The following is a 19,239-nucleotide window of genomic DNA, read 5'->3' as shown; positions in this document are numbered from 1 at the left end:
AGTTTAATAAAAAAAAAGTTGAGTTTTTTAAACGTGTGTGTGTGTGTGTGTGTGGATTCACACCCAGTGTGCCTCCTGCTTGTGGTGAGAGTGTTACAGTTCATGTATGCTCACCGCACCTTCACTCTTTCCAAAGAAGCGATGAGTCATGTGCTTCAAGTGTGAACTTCCATATCACCCATACGGTGTTTGCTTTACTCTGCCTTCCTTGTGAAGGAGCTCTCATCTCCTGGGATGAGTTGTGCAGACACTGGTTCCCGTTTTATTCAAATCAGGGATCGTGTGATCGTGGACCGAGACATCGTGTCTGTCCACGTTTTAAAAAAAGAGACTTGTTTCCCGTCCTGAAGCCACTGTGCGTGACGGAAACCACAGAGGTGCACGGCAAACTGTAGCTCCCAACATCTGCTCAACATCTGACACGTACACACCGCACTGTGTGTTTTGGGTTATAATAAGGTTAACGGATGAGTTACACCACACAATAGATACTGTAGTTACAGAAAGTGTTCCAAATACGGAGGTAAATACTTCCTACTCACGTGTATAAAAATACTTAATATTCCTACTAGAGGTGATGTATTTGTGAATTACGGCAGGATTAAATAAGAAAACAAATGAAACTCGAGCCATGTGAGTGTGTGCGTGCCTGCGCGTGTGTTTGTTTTCGGGAAGGTGCCACCCCGGCGGATGTGCGGGGGGGCGGGGGCGGAGCCTAGGTGAGTGTTTTTTCCAACAAAACGCGCTACACGTGTGCAGAGGGGCGTCCGCATCGCTCGCCTCGCGCCCTCGAGAGGACAGACTGCGCTCATGGACCCGCGGGACCCGCGCGGCGAACCGGATTCTAACGACGGGACCGGCTCCTCTCCCGATGCGCTGCGGCCGCCTCGGCACCGCGCTGGCGCTCGTGGCCCTCGTGACGTCATCGCTGCCGCTGGAATGTGTCCCGGGATGTCACGTGAGTTCAACACCCCGCTCAACTTGGGTTAATATGTCGATGACGTTATTTCAATGGCATTCACAAGTCCGCGCGGGAGCTTATTATTATTATTATAGACATTATAGATACGAATGCTTGATGTTTAATAAATTGTTGATTTGTTTTCATCTTCAATTGACTTCAGAAGAGAGAAGGAGGAAGAGGGATCCAAAGAGGTACCCCTTTGTAACTTTGTATCTCATCGCGTTAGAGGCCCGATCAGGAGGCCACATCTGTCTGCATCTGTCCTGATGCTTCCCTCTCGTCTGTGCAGACCACGTCCAGAGGGACTGTCCTGTGGAGCTGAGCTCGGTGCGGCCCCCGGCCTCAGGGGGAACCTACTCTGAACGCATCACCGTCCGCGTCTGGATGACGGCCGAGGGTACGAGGGTACAGGGGTACAAGGGGGTGTATCTTCTCTCCCGGGTTGTAGTCGTCTGACGCGTCGCGCTCTCTTCTTCCAGACCTGCGCCAAAAACCAAGGATTGAAATCCTCTCGGCGACAGGACTGATTGTCCTCCAGCCGTTCAGGAAAAGACAAACGAAGGTTTGCTGCAGCCCCCCAAAAAACGCTGCTTGAGAAAGGTGTGCGTCACCTGTCTGACTCTACTCTGTTTTTAGTCCAAAAACAAGAGACAGGAGGGAGAAACCTGCGTCGAGTGTTCCAGCAGAGCCGGCGGCTCCGTGGTGAGAAGGTTTCCTTCCTGGCTCAGACTAAGAAAACCTGCAGTAAAGACAATTTGGCGATGTTGTTGTTGTTTACTTGGTATTTATTTCGTTCTGACAGTGGGAGCTGGTCTATAATTGCCTCGACGCTGAAGCCGGGACCGTCACCGCGTCCTACAACACAGCGTCGCAGAGCTGCCGTGTCAATTACACGGTGCCAGGTAACCGGCGGCGTCGAGCCTCGAGGGTTCACCTTCGTCCGGCCTCCCCTCGGCTTTGTGAGAAATGCGCAGCGGCTTCCGGTTCGCGCTCACAGGCGCGTTTCGCGTGCGCCGTTACCCTGGAAAACCATTTGGGTTTCCACCTGCACAAATGTTTCCTTTGATGCGTCACCGGTGTGCATATTGTGACCTGGTTTTACCATGTAGCACTGATGTGTGCGTGTGCGTGTCTTAGATCCCGTACCAGACTTTGATCTGTCTGTCAACCACTCATCTAAATCCATCTCTGTCACCGTGGTGGGCCCCGGGCACAAAGTCAAAGCCAGGTGGTGTTACCGCAAACACGGGAAGGCCTGCGTGGCAGAGGACTCCCTCCCGATCGAGGCAGGTACCGAGCGGCGCTCCTCTCGCGTGCGGAACCGCCGACGTGCAGGATGAACATCTTCTCGTGTCCTCTGCAGATTGATCCGTCCGTGTCTCCCTTCGGTCTTCTCAACCCCCGGTACCTGCTGCCCTGTGTGTGCGTGCAGGTACTTAAGCTTTGTTGTTCTTGTTCTTGTTGTAACCCTTGAATTGAAACGAGCGCAATAGTCTTTGTCAAACCTGCGCGTGTCTCGTCTGCGTGGACAGGTGTACTACACCCACGCGGATGCCAGGCGCCATGTCAAGTGCCCGTTTCGAAACGAGAGCCTGCCAGGTGAGTGTGGCGGATGATTCATGTCAGGTTGGAAATTAAAAACACCTCGTGGGGAAGTTCTTGACATTTTACCTTTTTATATATAGGCCTATATGTTTATTTTGTTGGTTGACGACTTTTGATTCTCCGTCTCATGATTCAGAAAAACCAAGACGGGTTTTTCCCCTCCGTCTGTCGGCTGCCGCCTCGCGGTTGTTATGACACTAGTTTTAAACTTTCTCACTTTCTATCCAATAAGTTTGAAGTGGAGCTCGCCGTGCTCCGCCAGAGAGCTGAACGTCTCTGCTTCCCTCTGCTGCCATTAATCGCTCATGCGATGCTGGAATTGATTTAAGGATTTTTTTAAACATTTTCTTTTGCAAGTACATCCGTTTTATCATTTGTTTAAAATTGCTTCTTTTAAATGATCCATTCAGCAAAGTTAAAAAATATATCATAATAATAATAAATTGCCTCGAGGTGCAGATTGTTTTGGTTTGTGAAGGTTTTAAGCCGTCGGTGAGAAAACCTCATTGAGTACAGTTTTCACGATAAGAAACCATCAGTCACCTGGGTTCATATTTACTGATTAGATTATCATAAATGAGAGATTTAGCTAATTATTTCCTGCATCATTGTGCAATCCCTTTGATTGTTCTGTCACGGCTCGTAAAAACCAAACTATCTGCATGGCGAGAGAAATGAACGCTTCATTTTTCTTTTTTAACTGACCCCTTTTTTAAAGCGGATTTCACACTTGTTGTGACACATTTACTATGACACGATATTCTCATTATCGAGGTTGCGATTGTGGTTGGTTGTCGACGTCATCATCTGCGGCCACGTTGCCTCCGCAGATGTCCGGGATGTCTTGCGCTCCTCTAAAGACACCCTGTACGAGTCGGGTTTGAAGTGGAGCTCGCCGTGCTCCGCCAGAGAGCTGAACGTCTCTGCTTCCCTCTGCTGGAGGCAGCACCAGCACCAGCACCCGTGCACGCCGGTGCCCAACTCCACCCTGCAGAAGGTGGAGCAAAACGGGGACCTGGTAGGCTCAGCCTCAGATGCTTATTTCAGCACTAGAAGTTAATTTGAGCCAAACGCAGTAGTTTTGTTTATTAAAACTTAACCCGAAATAAGTCAAAAAGACAGGAATGGACTCCAGATTGAAATAAACACCCACTTTGCCTCCTCCACAGATGTTCAACACTGCAGCGTTGGACAAACACCCCCAGATGTGTGTGCAGGTCAGAATTGTCACAATGTTTCCACGTTGAAGGTCCGGTTATTTGAGCTGCAGAACATCAGAACTCCTGTTTCTTTTCATGCAGTTTTCTCTACAAGGCAGCAATAACATCTCTTGCCCCTTCTCCCGGGGTGAGTCAACCCGGAGGCCCCCCACCCCCGCCTCATAGTCATAATGTACCTTGCCTGTCTCGGTCTTCTGACTCAGTGTCTCCTCGTCCCTCTCAGACATGTCCTCGTGGGAGGTGAGCTACGGGCCGGGCCGGCGCGCCGTGATTTTGTATCTCGCCTCTTCGGCTCCCGCGACGTTCTCAGCTCAACTTTGCGTCCTCACCCCGAGGGGTTGTGCGCCTGAGGGACACGTCCACGCGGCGACGGTGGTAAGCGATGAGACAAAGGCGGTGAGGAAAAAGAGACGCTTTGAAGGAAAAGAAAAAAGAAATGTGCATCTCTTCCACAGGGGAGCAACTCGAGTGGAACAGCGATCCGAGTGCCTCTTCACCTTCTCGCCGAGCAGCCGTGTGTGCAGGTGAAGTTGGCGCCTCGGAGAAAGCCGCACCTGCACCTGGTCCCATTTTTCATCTCCTCACACGCTTTCAACCTCCCGCAGGTGTGGCAGTCGGATCCCGCTCTTCGTGGTAGACGGGTTCTCTGTCCGGACTGTGAGTCCACGCCAGATGCACCCAAACACACGCCATCTTCAACACACAGACTCGTGATGGATGAGTGAACGAATGAATGAATGAATGAATGACTGAATGCACACACGCACGACTCCTGCAAAGAGTAATCGGACGGCTCTGTTTCCTACAGACGCGCACCACAGACACGGCTTGTACGCCGTGGCCGCCGTGGTGTTTGTGGTTGTTGTTTCCTTTCTGGGAGTTTTGATCCGGCGTCTCACCAAGAGCGGAGCTTCAGGTTCGTTAATCCTTTGAATTCTACTGTTGGATTCATTTGCATTGATCACACATTAACAATCCAAAGGCTGCTACAAGGGACTTGAGTTGAAAGTTTATTTTTGCGGTAACTAATGGACGAAAGTTGTAGTGTTTCTGAGCACCAGAGACCCTTTGGAAAAGCTCTCATTTTGAGCATTTAAGTAAAGTGGGTGTCGAATTTAAAGTGGTTTCAATCCAGCTAAAAGATCATCTTAAGGGGGAAGAACTGCAATTCAAAAGTCTTTTTTTCGTTAGGCTGGCTCTGCATCCAGGAGCCCGTGCTGCTGGTGTGCTCCTCAGAGCAGTCGGCCCACATCTCTGCCGTGTGCTCGTTGGCCTCCATCCTGCAGGGAGAGCTCAGGGCCACGGTGCACACGGCCCTGTGGTCCCAGGGCTCGCGGACGCAGGCCGGGCCCGGCGTGGCCGACCTGGGTCCGCTGCCGTGGCTCTACGGCCAGTGGGGAGCCGTGCGAAAGGCGCGAGGGAAAGTGCTGATCATTTGGAGTCCCGAGGCCACCGAGACCTACCGGAGGCGGAGCGAGGAACGGGCGAGCGTGGCTGAGGGAGAGGGAGCGCAGCCGGAGCGCGGCGGAACCAGGGCCACGGTGGGAGAGGGCGGGGGGAGGGTGGGGAAACACGAAAAAAGGGCCGCTGGAGAACGTGCGAAATCACGCGGAGAGAAAGACCGGAGCCAGTGGGAGCCCTCCGCCGTGATAGCCCCAGTGTTCACCGCTGCGCTGGCCTGCCTGGAGGCGGCGCTGCAGGAGGGCAAAGGTCAAGGAGTGGCCCTTGTCTACTTCCAGGGCCTCTGCCACAGGCGGGACATCCCCAAGACCTTCAAAGGCCTCCCGCGGTACTGCTTGCCTCAGGATTTCCGGGGCCTGATCCAGGAGCTGGTGGGAACGAGCAGGCGGGCAGGAAGCGGCGAACCCGGCGGGCGCCGCTGGCCCCGACTCGTGTCCAAAGCGCTCGCCGCGTGGCTGGCGCAGCGGCTGACGCGCAGGCTGCAAGCGCTGCGGGGGCCGACCCGCGGCGGGCTGGGGGCGGCGAGGCCCGGCGGCGCGGGGGAGCTGGAGCCTCTCCGCGGGTCGCCGCGGCGAGCAGAGGAACTTTGACCCTCGAGGCCTCGCGTGTCTGCCGGCAGCCGACTTCGCTTCCCGCTGGAAACGCGGCACGCAGCCGGGTGTCTCGTGGCCATTGTTTTCTCGTCTCTATGCAAAGCTGCAAAAAACATTATGAAAATCTGTTTGCAAATGGCGCTGCACGCTTCACGGGTGCGTTTGATATTTGAATGCTGACAGCGGGGGAGACGAGGAGTACCGGACCAGGCAAATTTGCTTGGGGGTTTGATAAATGGGGGCATTGAGGCAGAGCTGGAGTAGGTTTTCCAGCGGGAGGAACAATAAAGCAACTGGCGTTGTGTGCGAAGCCATTTGGGGATTAAACCATGTGGTCATGAACACACATATGTGCACATACTACCTCTTAAGACAAAGTAGAAATCCTCCATTTTATTATTAGACTGAAAACTTTCTATTTCATTGGCAATAAAAAGTGGTAGGAAAAATAATAAAATGCTTTTAATGAGGATGTTATCTTTATTAATGTGTGAACAATTATATTAATAAAATGTTTTTTTTGTTCTTGAGTTTCTTGTGTTTTCTTCAACCTGCTCATTCAAACGAGTTAAACCAGTTATGAAGACAACGTTAAAAGGTGAAAGCCCACAGTCCTGATGTGAGGGAACCCCAGTCGCTGCCAAAACATGTTCACTATTTCCTCATTTGGCAACTGGACAGACTTTTCATGAGCTGACTAAACGACACGAGTATGTAAATATAACGTGTGAACAAACACGCAGGACGTTTCAGACCCGGGGGAATGAATGGCCGTAAAATAAAATAAAAATAAAAAAACCTATTATCGATTTGAGATTTATGATCACAGGCAGTTGGTTGGATTTAATCAAATTGTAAATAAGGCCATAAAAGAGCTGCATGTTTGAGTTTTGTAGCGTATTCCTTTGGCACGTGGCCATCATGGAAACAGCCAAATGTATTTTATACCCACATGATTTTGCATTTTCCTGATTACAAGCACCAAAGGGCCCCAGAAGCACAGCTAACACAGGTGGACGGTCTCCAAATTGTACGGCAGATAAGCGGGAAAACTTAATTATCTACTTACCTAAACTACTTAACTAACTTATTCGCTCAGATAGCCGTTAATAATTAAACCTGAGCCCTCCAACTGAAAACATTGCAACAGAAGCTGTATTCATACTAGAGTGCAATGGTGGTTCAGAGTCAATGAGCCAACCTTGTAACCAAATCGTCTTCTGTTACAGCATCTAGATGGAGATGAGCTGACCGCTCAATCCCCTTTTGTAAGAGTTTTGGACGCAGATACTTGAAAAGTATTGAGTATGTTAATCATAATATCTTGGCCCGATTAAATAAAAACTTTTTGCATACATACCGTCTATAGAATACATGCTTGTGACTAACTTTTACTACTTTTCCCACAAAGTACATACAGTATGCATTAAATTAGTATATACTGCCTTATTATAACATTGCACAAAATTCACTCCCTCGTGCTCATGTTATTTGTGAAGAACTGTGCACTAAGGCTTACATACTGGGTTTTGTAAAACTAATATATATATTCTAAATAGTGTGGTTGTGTATATGTATATATAAAAAGTGATATTTAATATTGTCGTGCTTTTTTCATATGATAATGCTAAATGACAGGATTTTAGAGCGTGCGACATTTTACAAACGGCTCCCAGTGTGTGTGGGTCCAATAACCGCCAGACACACCTGCTCTTTTTTAACATCACGTGATCCTCATCGCCATCTGTACGTCAGATGTGACAGTTGGATCACGACTAATCGGGCCACGCTTAGTTGCCCCTGTTCCGCTGAGTGATGAAGGCAAAGCAGAAGCTCTGCGCAGGTGACAAGTCGCATCTATCCCACTTGAGCAGGTAAGCGCTGCGACACGCCCATCTGCACCGGGCTGTCAATCACGAGCAGCACGACGCGCAAGAGAGTCCCGGCGGATTGAGTGTCGGTTTAGTGCCTCTTCGGACGTCCCCCGTGATGCTGGGAACGGATTACCGGCTCCGTGCCCGCTGATTTTCGGATGAGGGGATTCGAACCCTCGAACCGTTTCCACGCGGGGACGCGCTTCTCCGAGAAATGTCTCTCCTGCTCCTCCGGGGCCCGCCGCCTCCGCCGCGCGTCTTCTTCTTCTTCTCTGTCTGGATCCTCGCGTCTACGGGCGCGCTGGAGACGATCGACCCGGACAGGCCGGAGCTGAGCTGCAGCGAGGTAACGAGTGGCGTTGAGTCCGGCGGCTGCTCTCATTATAGAGACGCTTTGGCTTTATTTATCATCATTATCTGTACGGTCTGTGTTTTGTCTTATTTTGGAAAAATGTTTGCTTAACAAAAAAAATCCCCCAAAAGATTAATTATGTGCCCAACTTGGCACAACGCTTCCAAAAAAAAACGTATTCGGAAAACCTTATTAACCTAAATGGAGGCCTATTTACTATGACGCATGTTACTTAATCACAGAACACATGGAATTAAGTTGTAATACGGCTCTTTCAATGTCAGCCACTTTGTTTTACGTCAGATGTATAAATGTTACAGTATCTTGGTTTTCAATGCAAGATCTGGTCAATCATTACACGCAGACTAACGTTTTAGTACGGGGTGAGGGAGAGAGCGATCAGAGTTTTATTTCCATTACTTATTTACTATCGTCCCTGACATCTTACCCCACTGCTCCATTTCAGGCAGGTTTGTTGGTGCTGGAATGTTCTCCCTGAACTTTTTGTTCCAGAGATATAAATCAACCAGAGAGTTCTTCAATATGTGTAGCCAGGGTTCGAAATGACTTAGGACTCTTGGGGGGGTCCCTTAAATGTAACTATAAAAAAACTGAAGACTATCTTTCTACACTATAAACTGCAGGCAAAATTATATTGACATATTTTGAAAGTGGGATAATGGTCTTGGGATGTTTTTCATGGTTTAAAATCATCAACTAAATCCGCACAAGAAAACCTGTGACTCTCCATAGCTCACTGCGTAGTCTCGTTGGCCGCGGGGTTCGAATCCCGATCGTTCTGATCTTTTTTAAAATATATTTTCTTAAATTCACGTTTTCATACGTGGGTGTGATGTAGTGCTCACTTATACAATCGTGAACGCTGCAATGGATTTGTGATGCGTTTTGTAGATTCAGCAATATGTTAGTGAATGTGCTGCTGTTAGCTGGCAGGTTGTTTGGCTTCATACACATACAGCAAGAAACTCTTCTAATCATTACGTTACACTGGGTATCTAAGTTATTTAATGCAACTTTTGATATAGGAACACCAACTCCAAATATTTACTATAATAAGCAATTATTATGGAGATATAAACATAATCGAAGCACTTACAGGATTTCTATGAGGTATTTCACTTTTTGTGAGGCTTCGTTTTTGCCGCGTTCAACAATAACCTACGTGTCTGCGTCAGAGACCAAAACAACTATCTGTGATGCTATTGGCTGGCCTGATTGCTGCCCAATCGCGCTAGGAAATAAATAAATTATTGTTATGAATATAAAACGTCACTTAAGACCTTTTCACAATCATTTTTAATGTAAAAATATTTGTCGGGGACCCCCCAAAATCTAAAAATAAATTCTTATAGGGGGTCCCTAATGACTTACAGGGGGTCCGGGACCCCCCAGACTCCCCTCATTTCGAACCCTGTGTGTAGCATCAAACATGAAAAAAGCAGAAGTAGCATTGACATGTGACCTTTTCATATGGAGGTCAGTGCTGGTGTTGGTTCGGGTTCACACGGTCAATCTCACATGGGACATTTAAATATAATGGTTATTGTTGGCTTTTCTAAGACAAACTGGGAAAAAGGCCTTAGTAAAATTGTATAATAGCATATGTGATGTCTACATGATGTATAATTGTTTCTCTCTGGAACCGAAATGACCATTTATTTAAAAAAGATGACTCAATACTCATTTGACTCATTTTGATGTTTTGCTAAAAAGTGGCCCGGACGCATTGATGTCGCACACATACTAAATCATTAAATGCAGAAGTCACTGATCCGAAATGTTTACTTTAAAGCGTCACCTGTCTGTAGTCTCCATTTCCATTATGAACACAACTTTGAAATTTAGATAAAATAAATTCCCTCACAGAACTCTCCTGAGGTGTAACGGTTCCACCCAGAAGTTGGTCTGAAGGTTTTCCTTCTTCGAAGGAACCCTAACCCTTCGGGTTTTACTGACAATGGTTATACAGTCTTAGGTTTTCCTTTAGAACCCAGACGGTCCTACCGGGAACCCAAGGTTCCATCTAGAAGGTCCTGAGATCTCATGTTCTTCGCGTTGTGAAATGAACAGCTGGGACAGATGTGGTTTTGTGAGCCGAGGACGCGTTCGAGAAAGAAATCAACCTCTTAGGATCCTTATCTCTGAGGCGCGTTCACGACCCGAGAACCTCACCGTGAGCTGAGCCCCCGTTCGGCGTTCTCGATGCTTCTTACACGCAACTTTCTCTCCCCCCCCCCCAGGGTTTGAGCGACTGCGGCGTGATCTCAGGTAAGCCACACCGTCCACGTTGAGTGGGTGACACCCAAGGGTGGCCGCACATTGTGTTCTGACGCAGCAGCTGTCTCCTTCGTCCGCAGACTCCCCCCTCGCTGCCGTGCCGGACGACGCGGTGGACGTCGCGCGCGTGCGGCTCCGCGTGGTGCTGGGGTGCTCGGCCGCGCAGGAATGTGAGCCGTACCTGCGGATCGGCATCGCGGTGCAAGGTGGGCCTGTCACCTGTCACCTGTCACCTGCCGCTCCCTGCATTCTTCTCCGCCGCTTCCTCATCGCGGCGAACGTTTTTTCCCCCCGTTTGTTGTCCGTAGTTGTTTGACAGGTCAGAAGTCGAGGGTTTCGGCGAGGCCGGTTATTTGATTACTTTACTGATTGTCGTTGCAGACGTGGTCGGTGGAAACAAGGCTTCCGGGGACCATGACCCCGACGAAGAGGACTTGTTTGGAAGCAACCCACCGGCGTATGGAAGCGGCGCCTCGGTGCCCCCCGAGCAAAGAGGTACGCAGCCGCGCACTCAAACACACACACACACACACACACACACACACACACACACACACACACACACACACACACACACACACACACACACACACACACACACACACACACACACTGTGTCTTACTCCATGCACGCTCATTTCGGCTTCTGCAGCTCTGCTGGCGGTGTGCATCAGTTCTCCCGGCGCCCATGAACTTTGGAGGACACTCCAGTTTAAATCGAGCCATTCCGGTTTCAACCGAGCCTCAGCTCCGAGTCCCACGCACCAGGTATTTGTCGCGCGAGGACGCCCTGAGGCACTTACCTCACGTTGCTGCTGTTTACTCATTTAATAGATGTACTGATTGTAGAAATGTGCATTTAAATGTGGTGTGCGATAGCCAGCGGCATCTGGGGAGGAGGATATTGACAGATAAGGAATAAACTATCATTATGTGTGATGTCTTTACTATCTAGTGAAATACTCTCTAGCTCCAGTTAAGGCCGCCCACACTCTGCAAGCATCAGATCCTCTCACTGCACCTCCTTAAATATAGAGTTTTTGAGTCCCTTATCTACTTTCCAGTGCAGATGCCTGTAAAGGAGATAAGGGACTCAGGGTAGAGGCCTACCCTTGCACTGTTGACATTAAATCAACAAGCTGCCGCCTCTTGGCAGTAGGAATCCGGTTCGGCCGCTTTTCAGATGTTGGACTTGTTTTCTGTTCCAACTAAGAGACCTTTCTAAACCTCTCAGGGGGGTTCATATGAAACGCTTTCTATATTTGACGGACGTGACGTTGTTGTGTTGGAACATTTATGTGAAGGATCCCAATACTTGTTCCCTCAATGCCAGAGGTGTGGACTCGAGTCATGTGACTTGGACTCGAGTCAGACTCGAGTCATAAATTTGATGACTTTAGACTCGACTCGACAAAACGTACAAAGACTTGCAACTCGACTTGGACTTGAACACCGATGACTCGTGACTTGACTTGGACTCGAGCCTTTTGACTCGAGAAGACTTGCTACTTCCCATGAAAACTGGGGGAAAACATTTTCACACCACCGCGCCGCTCTGTTTATCTGCATCTGTCAAAAAAATGTGCGCCATCTGTATGCGAGAGTGCGCGCTGCCTGCACGACATCCAATCACTGCAGTCCATTTGACCGTATCAACGAGACAGCTCGTTCATGTTAAAGCTGAGTTAAAGTTATTAGTTAATCAGTTATGCAGATGTTGCATGTGTTCACGTTATGCTTTGTTACCAGCTGTAGTTACGCGAGACAACCCGAGTTTTGGGGGTCCGTGTATGCGGAAGTGTTCGTTCGGCGTGGTGACGGCCAACAGTGACCGAAGTTGAGTTGTTTTATATAAATAAATGCAGCGGAGTTGCAAGCCAGTCATCGCCTCCTTATTTACGCTGCAGCATTGGGGTGAGCGTTACAGTGGTATAACACAGTCACAGTCGATCCACCATTACCCTTCCCTTCGTAGTCTAGGTCTGTGAGGCAGCGCACCATCACCCAGGGTTCCCCGTCCCCACTATAATAAAAGGACTCGAAATGACTCGAAAATAAAATGGTACGACTTGTGACTCGACTTGAGACTTGTTGGCTTTGACTTGTGACTCGACTTGTGACTTGCTTCGTCTTTGACTCGACTTGACTCGGGACTCGAGGGCAACGACTTGAGACTTGCTTGTGACTTGCATGACAGTGACTTGTTCCCACCTCTGCTCAATGCTCCCAAAGACGTTTCACGATATGCATGTGATCTCCACAAATGCAGCTGCTGTTGACGGTGAAAACAATGTTCGGCGCGCCGGTTGTGGTCCTCGTCTACACAACCGGGAAGCACATCAAAAGAAACATCACAATCCCATCGTTGGAAGCGGGTGAGTTGAACCGCCGGGTGGGGCGCTGGGGGGCATACAGCCCGTTTAGTGGCTGGCTTGATCATTAACTTCACCTCGTTTCTCCTTACTGCATTAACCTCACTTACCGGAGTGGAGCCGTTGATTGGCAGGAAATAAAAATAAGCCTGTAAAAAGTTTTTGATGATTTTGATGAACGATTTCAAACTTAAAAAGAGAAAAAATATTGCAATGAATGAATGAATACACTGGAGAAAAGCCTTTTAACGTTGTAATAAACTACAGATTTTCATAATGAATTCTCTTTAATCACAAACTGTTGCAACAAGGACCAGATAAAACTCTAAAGCGTTATGACATAAGAGCAAGATGTCGGTGTCTCAGCTTAAAGGGGCTGCAGATTGACATTATTGATATTGCAATTAACATTTCTACTTTTTTCTTTTGCTGAACTGCCTCCTTCCAGTTTGCTCCATGAACCTCGAGAGGACTGAAAAGACATGTGATGGTAAGCTGTGTTGTTGAAAGCTCGGTCGCGGCGCCGCATTTCTGCGGATTTGAATTTTTTGAACGGCCCAGAACTTCACAACCCGACGCATCCCTCCACCCACGTGTGCCGAGGCGCGAGCCCAAGGCAGTGGCAGCAAAATCGTTTTGCATACTTGTAGAGTGATTCAGCTCAATTATAGATCGTGATGATTGACGTCTCAGTTCCCAGGATCCGAGCGGTGATTAACAGCGAGAAACACGTGGTCCTGCAAATGGAAAGCGCCGAAGCCGCGTCCCAGTGCCGGTTGGTGTGGAATGTGACCGGAGAGGTTCTTGTGTGGGTCAGTGGACGCTCGTGTCAATCTACACCACACATTGGTCAAAATTATGTTTAGTCGTTGGGTGCACCTCTTAAACGTTGGTTTGAACCTTTACAGCCCAAAGGCGAGGGGGAAATGGTCCTTCCATCCAACTTCGTGGCCCCGTGCTTGTGCTTCCAGGTACCGGATCATTATCACTCACTCACAGGCCAAAGTCAACCTCAAATGTATCTTATTTTTTTAAAATTTGTCCTTCATTTCCCTCAGGTGTGGTGCGAGGGAAAGGAACTCCGAGGTGAATTCTGCCCTTTCAAACACCAGCAAGGTAAAAGGCGTTGGTTGAAGTCAGCACCTCGCGACCGACACCGTAAATAATTTCACAGCGACGTTTCTTGTCTTTTCTTTTTTTCCCAGATATGCTGGAAGGAATGCAGCTGAGCGTGTCCGTGTCGTTGTCCCAGTCCCCGGTGAGGGAGGGTGGCGTGGGCCTGCTCTGGAATGTGACCGCCCCCTGCAGACTAGAGGCCGAGCTGAGGCTGTGCAGGCAGGAGGTGGCGGCGGGAGGCCGCTGTGAGGAGGTGACGGGCTCCAGGCTGAGTCTGCACGGCGGCTGGAGCGCCTCGCGAGAGGGACTCTGGGTACCAAGAAATAAAAAATAAAAAAACATGGCATTACTACTCTAAAGTAAACAATCAATATACTCGATCCACTTCATTATTCATTTCTTTTATTTTGACTTTTCAGAAAGCAGGAGAGTTCAACGTGTCGTCACATCCACTGCTTTGTGTCCAGGTGATCTTCCTCTTGATTTATTGAATATGATCTTTAATTGGTGTGAACCGGAGAAGACGACCTCCAAAGCCCCCCCCCCCTTCCCCTCCTGAGCACATTATTGAGAGGTCCAAGGTCTTTTTGCAGGAAATAACCTGCAGTAAACCAGTGTTTCATTGCTTCTTCCCGAGCTGCATACAGTGCTGTTAATAACTCTACTTCTTCTTGTATCTTTTTTTTAAGATAAAGCTACATGGGATGAAGTCATATCTGGAGCCCCAGTGTCCATTTACAAGTAAGACTGTTCATTATCGCAACACCTGTTATCCGCTAAAACGAGATACTTTTGTTTTCACTAGGACTGATAAGTTGTGACACATTTCCTGTACACTTGGCAGTGTCTGTCCGTAACAATTCACTTATCTCCCAGCGTCTCGATGGAGATGGAGCCTCCCCATCTTCGTCGGACTGATACTGATGTCTTTGGCCTTACTTGGAGCCTACCTCATACGAGGGGTCCTAAAAGGTCGGTGTGTGATCGGTCTGACATTAAATATTTATAGCACCGTGGCAAAAAATAAAGAGTCGTCTACTTCTGTTTTTCTTCAAGGATACATGTGGAGATGGTTGAAGGATGATGATGTTAAAGGTATGAGAAGCCTATTGTGTAAACTCTAATTTATGCGTGTGTGAATAGAGATGTTATGTTTGGCAGCAGCAGACACACTAGAAGACCTCCCCTCCCTCCCTTTCAGGTGCTGTGGGTGGGGGTCACGTGGTGCTGCTGTACCCGCCGGACGACGGCGACGACCACGACCAGGCTTTGCCGGAGCTGATGAGTCACCTGGGCTCGTGCCTCCAGGCCCTGGGCTTCAGCGTGTCTCTGGACCTGTGGAGCCGCACCGAGCTCAGCGCCCTGGGCCCGGTCCCCTGGCTCCACTCGAGGCTGAACCGACTGCAGGGTCAGGGGGGCAAAGTGGTGCTGGTCCTGACCCAGGCCGCCTGGGTCCGCGCCGAGGAGTGGGGGGCCCGGAGCCTGGAGAGGAACGGAGACGCGGGGGACAAGGGCGACGCCCCTCCGCGCTGCGGGGACGTTTTCACCGCCTCGCTGAGCTGCGTCCTGGGGGACTACCTGCAGGGGCGCGCCGGCGAGCGCTTCGTGTTGGTGCAGTTCAAATCGCTCCTGCCCCCCGGCGGCTTCCGGCCGCTGCCGGAGCTTTTCCGCGGCCTCCACGTCTACAGCCTCCCCTCCCAGAGCCTGGGCTTCCTGACCGAGCTGGCCGGTGCGCGGCGGGTGGCCACGGCGTCGGCCAGGCGCAAAAGAGCCGGGGGCCTGCGGATGGCGTCCCGAGCTCTGGCGCGCCGCCTGTCGGGGTTCACGGCGGGGACGACTGTCCTGCGCCTGGCGGGGGTTGAAGACTCGGGGGAAACGGTGCCGTTGCGGCCTCTTCTTGTCACGCCGCCCTCCAGTCCCGACGCAAACCACAAGGGCGGTGACATGGAAGCAGTCTGACGGCTCATGGGGGAGGGGAGGGATTTAGGAATGAGCAGCCGGTAATTATTGTCTGCAGCTGATCAACATCTGGGGTCCAGGGTTCAGGGTTCAGTGCTTCACAATAAAAGCATGCACAAATCAGCGAAGTCAAGACCACCTAAAACGTAAAAAGACATTTTGGGTTTGAGACCAAACTAAGACGAAAGTGGGTGAGGGAGTCAAACCCCCTGCAAGAAAATATTAGTAGGCCAGCAAAATGATACTAAAATGAAGAACCCGTCTCAAAGTATTTGCTGCTTTGTTTGCCTCTCAACGCGGTTTGTTCTTCTCAAAATGAGCCGTAACATTCTAATGATTGACGGTTTGCATGCGTATGTAGCCTGATACACTGCTTTACTTTTAACTGTACACTCAAAGGCAAAGTAAGTTACCTCAACAGTACTGTTTTACTTTACTTTAAATATGTTTTGCATTAAACAGCACTACCGTCTGTGTGCTTCAGTATATTCAGCACAAAGTTAAAATAGATTGTACAAGCGCAGTGGAAGGTGAAATGAGACACACAGCTTTCTTGTAGTTGGAGAATGATTTCCAAAACACTAAGAAGATGTTTACTATGATGTGTGTGTTTTCTAGAGTAATATTCACAACTGTGATAAAATAAAAAAAAACTACAAACTAACTGACGCTAATAAATGATCCCAAAACATTTATTGAACTAAACATGAGTTAGGAATCTTCATAAATATTTTGGTGTATGATACTGTGTTTTATAGTACAATTATTGATACACAACTCTGCACTATTGAATTAATAACACTACAAAAGAACAGATTTATCGGGGCAGATGGAAATGTTGCCCTTCGTCTGGGTCTCTATCAGGTAAACACGGGTTGCTCTGTCAGCACTTTCCTTGTTGTTAGCATTGTTAGCATCGTTAGCTGTGAGCCACAGCCATAGAGAGGCAGTCAGCGTCCTCCTTATGGTGTTTGTACATGTAAACATGGTTGACTACTAATTGATAACAAAGATTCTGCATCACAATCATATAAAAAGAATATACGTTTCCCCACTGCCCCCCTCAGCTAGCTAACGCTCAGCCCTTTAATCTCTTCCCAGATAAAAATGATAACTAATCTAATAAACCCTGTGAACCACTTAAAGTACACAATGAAGTGTAGCCTAGATAGATTCATATGAAATGTAATACAGTGTAACTGTAACTTGCGTATAATCTCTGCACTTTACCACAATGCAAAGCACTGTAAAGGTGTTTATTTTGCATGTTTTGGGGCCTTTTGTGGTATTTCAACATTGGAAAGCTCTGACATGAAGTTTAAAAAATATATACAAAAATAAGCTATTTTCTTATTCATACAGGAGAATATTTTCAATTGCATTGTCCAGGCATGTCTGGTTTGTCATACTGTGTAAAGTGGGATTTGAATAAAGAACCTGTCTGAATATGTCACACATACTGTACGTCCACATCATAGTTTATTTTTCATCTTCACTGAGTGTTCACATCATAGTCTATTCATCTCCACTGCATGTTCACTAACTCTCCTGTCATTTCAGATCCTCCCACCTCGTCACCTGATTTCCTGCACCTGGTTCTCCTCACCCTCACCTGTGGTGCCTCCCCTCGTCAGTCACTCACTATTTAAGCCAGTCACATTCTGTTGCTCACTGCCAGATTGTCTTGTGTGTTTAAACCAAGTTTTCCAGCGTAACCCGAAGTTATCCTGTTTTCCTCGACCCCGATTTACATGCCTGCCCCGTTTTGGATTTGTCTGACTGTCCGTGTGCCATCCTGCTTCTGACCCTGCCTGTCCTCGTCTACGGATTACCTGCCTGCCCCTCTGGACTCGTTGGCCCCCCGACGGATCTCCCGGTTTTGACCCTGCCTGAACTTTGATTAAAACCCTCCTGTCTTGTCCATCGTGTACGAGTCGTGCATTTGGGTTCTCCCGTACTCCGGTACCAGTAACCGTGACAGAATAACATAGAATGTGGTTTCCTGGCAGTACTGAAAACAATTTAATATTATTAAATAGAAACCTAGCATGAGATGTCTTTTTTGACACTTGTGTGCCATTTTAATGTTTTAATTCTAATGTTTTGTGTCACTACGTGGCAGCAAGACCTTCATTACAAAGGAGTATTTAAAGTCAGTTGAAGGGTTTTGCCGTGAAGGAAATCATTTTGATTTATTAGGGTCCTTGCTACGACTAGTCGTAGAGGAACCTATTGTATTTCAAGGAATTATTATTATTCTCACAAACCGTTAAAATATGACATTTTCTCTGTTACAGTTTATTGTGCAAAGTATAAATGCATAACAAAAAGTAAACACCCAGACAACATCCCTGCTATCTTTAAATCCACAGTAAGTATCCTCCCTTGCTAGTCCCACTCATCCTCAACGAGAATCCTTTCCCCCGTTGGTCAGCTTTCTTAAAACAAGCTGTTTTCAGTCTGATGATACTCCTTAAGACCAACAGGGGGCGATATGACCACGTTCAAAATCATCTTACTCCAGGAAGTGTGGCAGCGGATTTAAAAGGCCTTTGGAAGCCATCACACCCAAGGTAAAATTTTGGGCCCTTTAACATCTTTGTGGTTCCTTTCATCTTGACCGTGTCCCCCCACCAGGGCCGGCTCTAGCCATTGGCTGCCCTAGGCAATACTAAAATGTCTCCCCCCGACATAGGCCCACTTTGAACCATAACCATTTAAAAGTTAAATAAGAATATTGATACCAGGTAAAAAAAAGACTGGATTTTTATCATGGACAATAGATTTTTTGCTCCAATTTTTGAAGGCTGGTTGTTGGTAATTTTAGAAGACTTTTAGAGACTACATCGAGTGGTTTACGACAAACACAAGCCTTTTTAGGGCTGTTTAATGCAAAACATATTTAAAGTAAAGAAAAACAGTACTGTTGAGGTAACTTACTTTGCCTTTGAGTGTACAGTTAAAAGTAAAGCAGTGTATCAGGCTACATAAGCATGCAAAACGTCAAACATTAGAATGTTACGGCTCATTTTAAGAAGAACAAACCGCGTTGAGAGGCAAACAAAGCAGCAAATAAAATTACATTAATGTAATGTAATGCTCGGCTGGTCTGCGAGCACAAAACAAAGCTTTCAGACCTCATCAGGGAAAAGAAGGGTTTATCTCTGAAGCTCACAGAGACCACAGAACAACTTACTGTCAAAAGTGCTGAACTCACGGTCAACAACAAGACCTGGCAGCAGAAGTATAACGATCTGGAGGAAAAGACATCCAACGAACTGAAAAACAAACAACAGTCCTTGGAGTCTAAAGTAACAGGGTTACTCTCCACCAACGGTTCTCTACAAGAGGCGCTGCAGTTGGAAGCAGAACACAAACTGCTGAAGATCGTGACAGAGGCTCTGGCTGCATTACAAAAGAGCCAG

General features: G+C 48.0%; 2 protein-coding genes across 4 annotated transcripts; both read left to right on the top strand.

The window, feature by feature from the left end:
- Nucleotides 1-697: 697 nt before the first annotated feature.
- Nucleotides 698-7,260, top strand: LOC119221971 (interleukin-17 receptor E). 2 transcript variants are annotated; one of them, XM_037478247.2, is made up of 17 exons: nt 700-958; nt 1,125-1,155; nt 1,254-1,361; nt 1,444-1,526; nt 1,601-1,666; nt 1,767-1,866; nt 2,102-2,250; nt 2,328-2,396; nt 2,497-2,563; nt 3,400-3,587; nt 3,739-3,786; nt 3,871-3,916; nt 4,013-4,164; nt 4,245-4,313; nt 4,395-4,446; nt 4,598-4,705; nt 4,981-7,260. In XM_037478247.2, exons 1-17 carry the CDS (start codon nt 872-874, stop codon nt 5,838-5,840), a joined length of 2,283 nt encoding a protein of 760 aa, XP_037334144.2. In that variant the 5' UTR covers nt 700-871; the 3' UTR covers nt 5,841-7,260. The 2 variants fall into 2 exon arrangements, with proteins under 2 accessions (XP_037334143.2, XP_037334144.2); XM_037478246.2 differs by having other exon boundaries at nt 698-958; nt 4,245-4,446.
- Nucleotides 7,261-7,587: 327 nt separating this feature from the next.
- Nucleotides 7,588-17,724, top strand: wu:fl23c11 (uncharacterized). 2 transcript variants are annotated; one of them, XM_037478257.2, is made up of 17 exons: nt 7,588-8,063; nt 10,331-10,358; nt 10,448-10,573; nt 10,749-10,862; nt 11,020-11,135; nt 12,637-12,742; nt 13,188-13,229; nt 13,433-13,551; nt 13,648-13,710; nt 13,798-13,855; nt 13,945-14,168; nt 14,275-14,322; nt 14,545-14,596; nt 14,732-14,827; nt 14,912-14,950; nt 15,057-15,855; nt 17,375-17,724. In XM_037478257.2, the coding sequence occupies exons 1-16, from the start codon at nt 7,932-7,934 to the stop codon at nt 15,812-15,814; spliced, it is 2,121 nt and encodes a 706-aa protein (XP_037334154.2). In that variant the 5' UTR covers nt 7,588-7,931; the 3' UTR covers nt 15,815-15,855; nt 17,375-17,724. The 2 variants fall into 2 exon arrangements, with proteins under 2 accessions (XP_037334154.2, XP_037334153.2); XM_037478256.2 differs by having other exon boundaries at nt 15,057-17,724.
- Nucleotides 17,725-19,239: the final 1,515 nt, after the last annotated feature.

The sequence above is a fragment of the Pungitius pungitius genome, chromosome 1, assembly GCF_949316345.1.
Source record: "Pungitius pungitius chromosome 1, fPunPun2.1, whole genome shotgun sequence".
Taxonomy (NCBI): Eukaryota; Metazoa; Chordata; class Actinopteri; order Perciformes; family Gasterosteidae; genus Pungitius; species Pungitius pungitius.
Note: the sequence above shows the minus strand (reverse complement) of the source record. Positions and strands in the feature narration are given on the sequence as shown.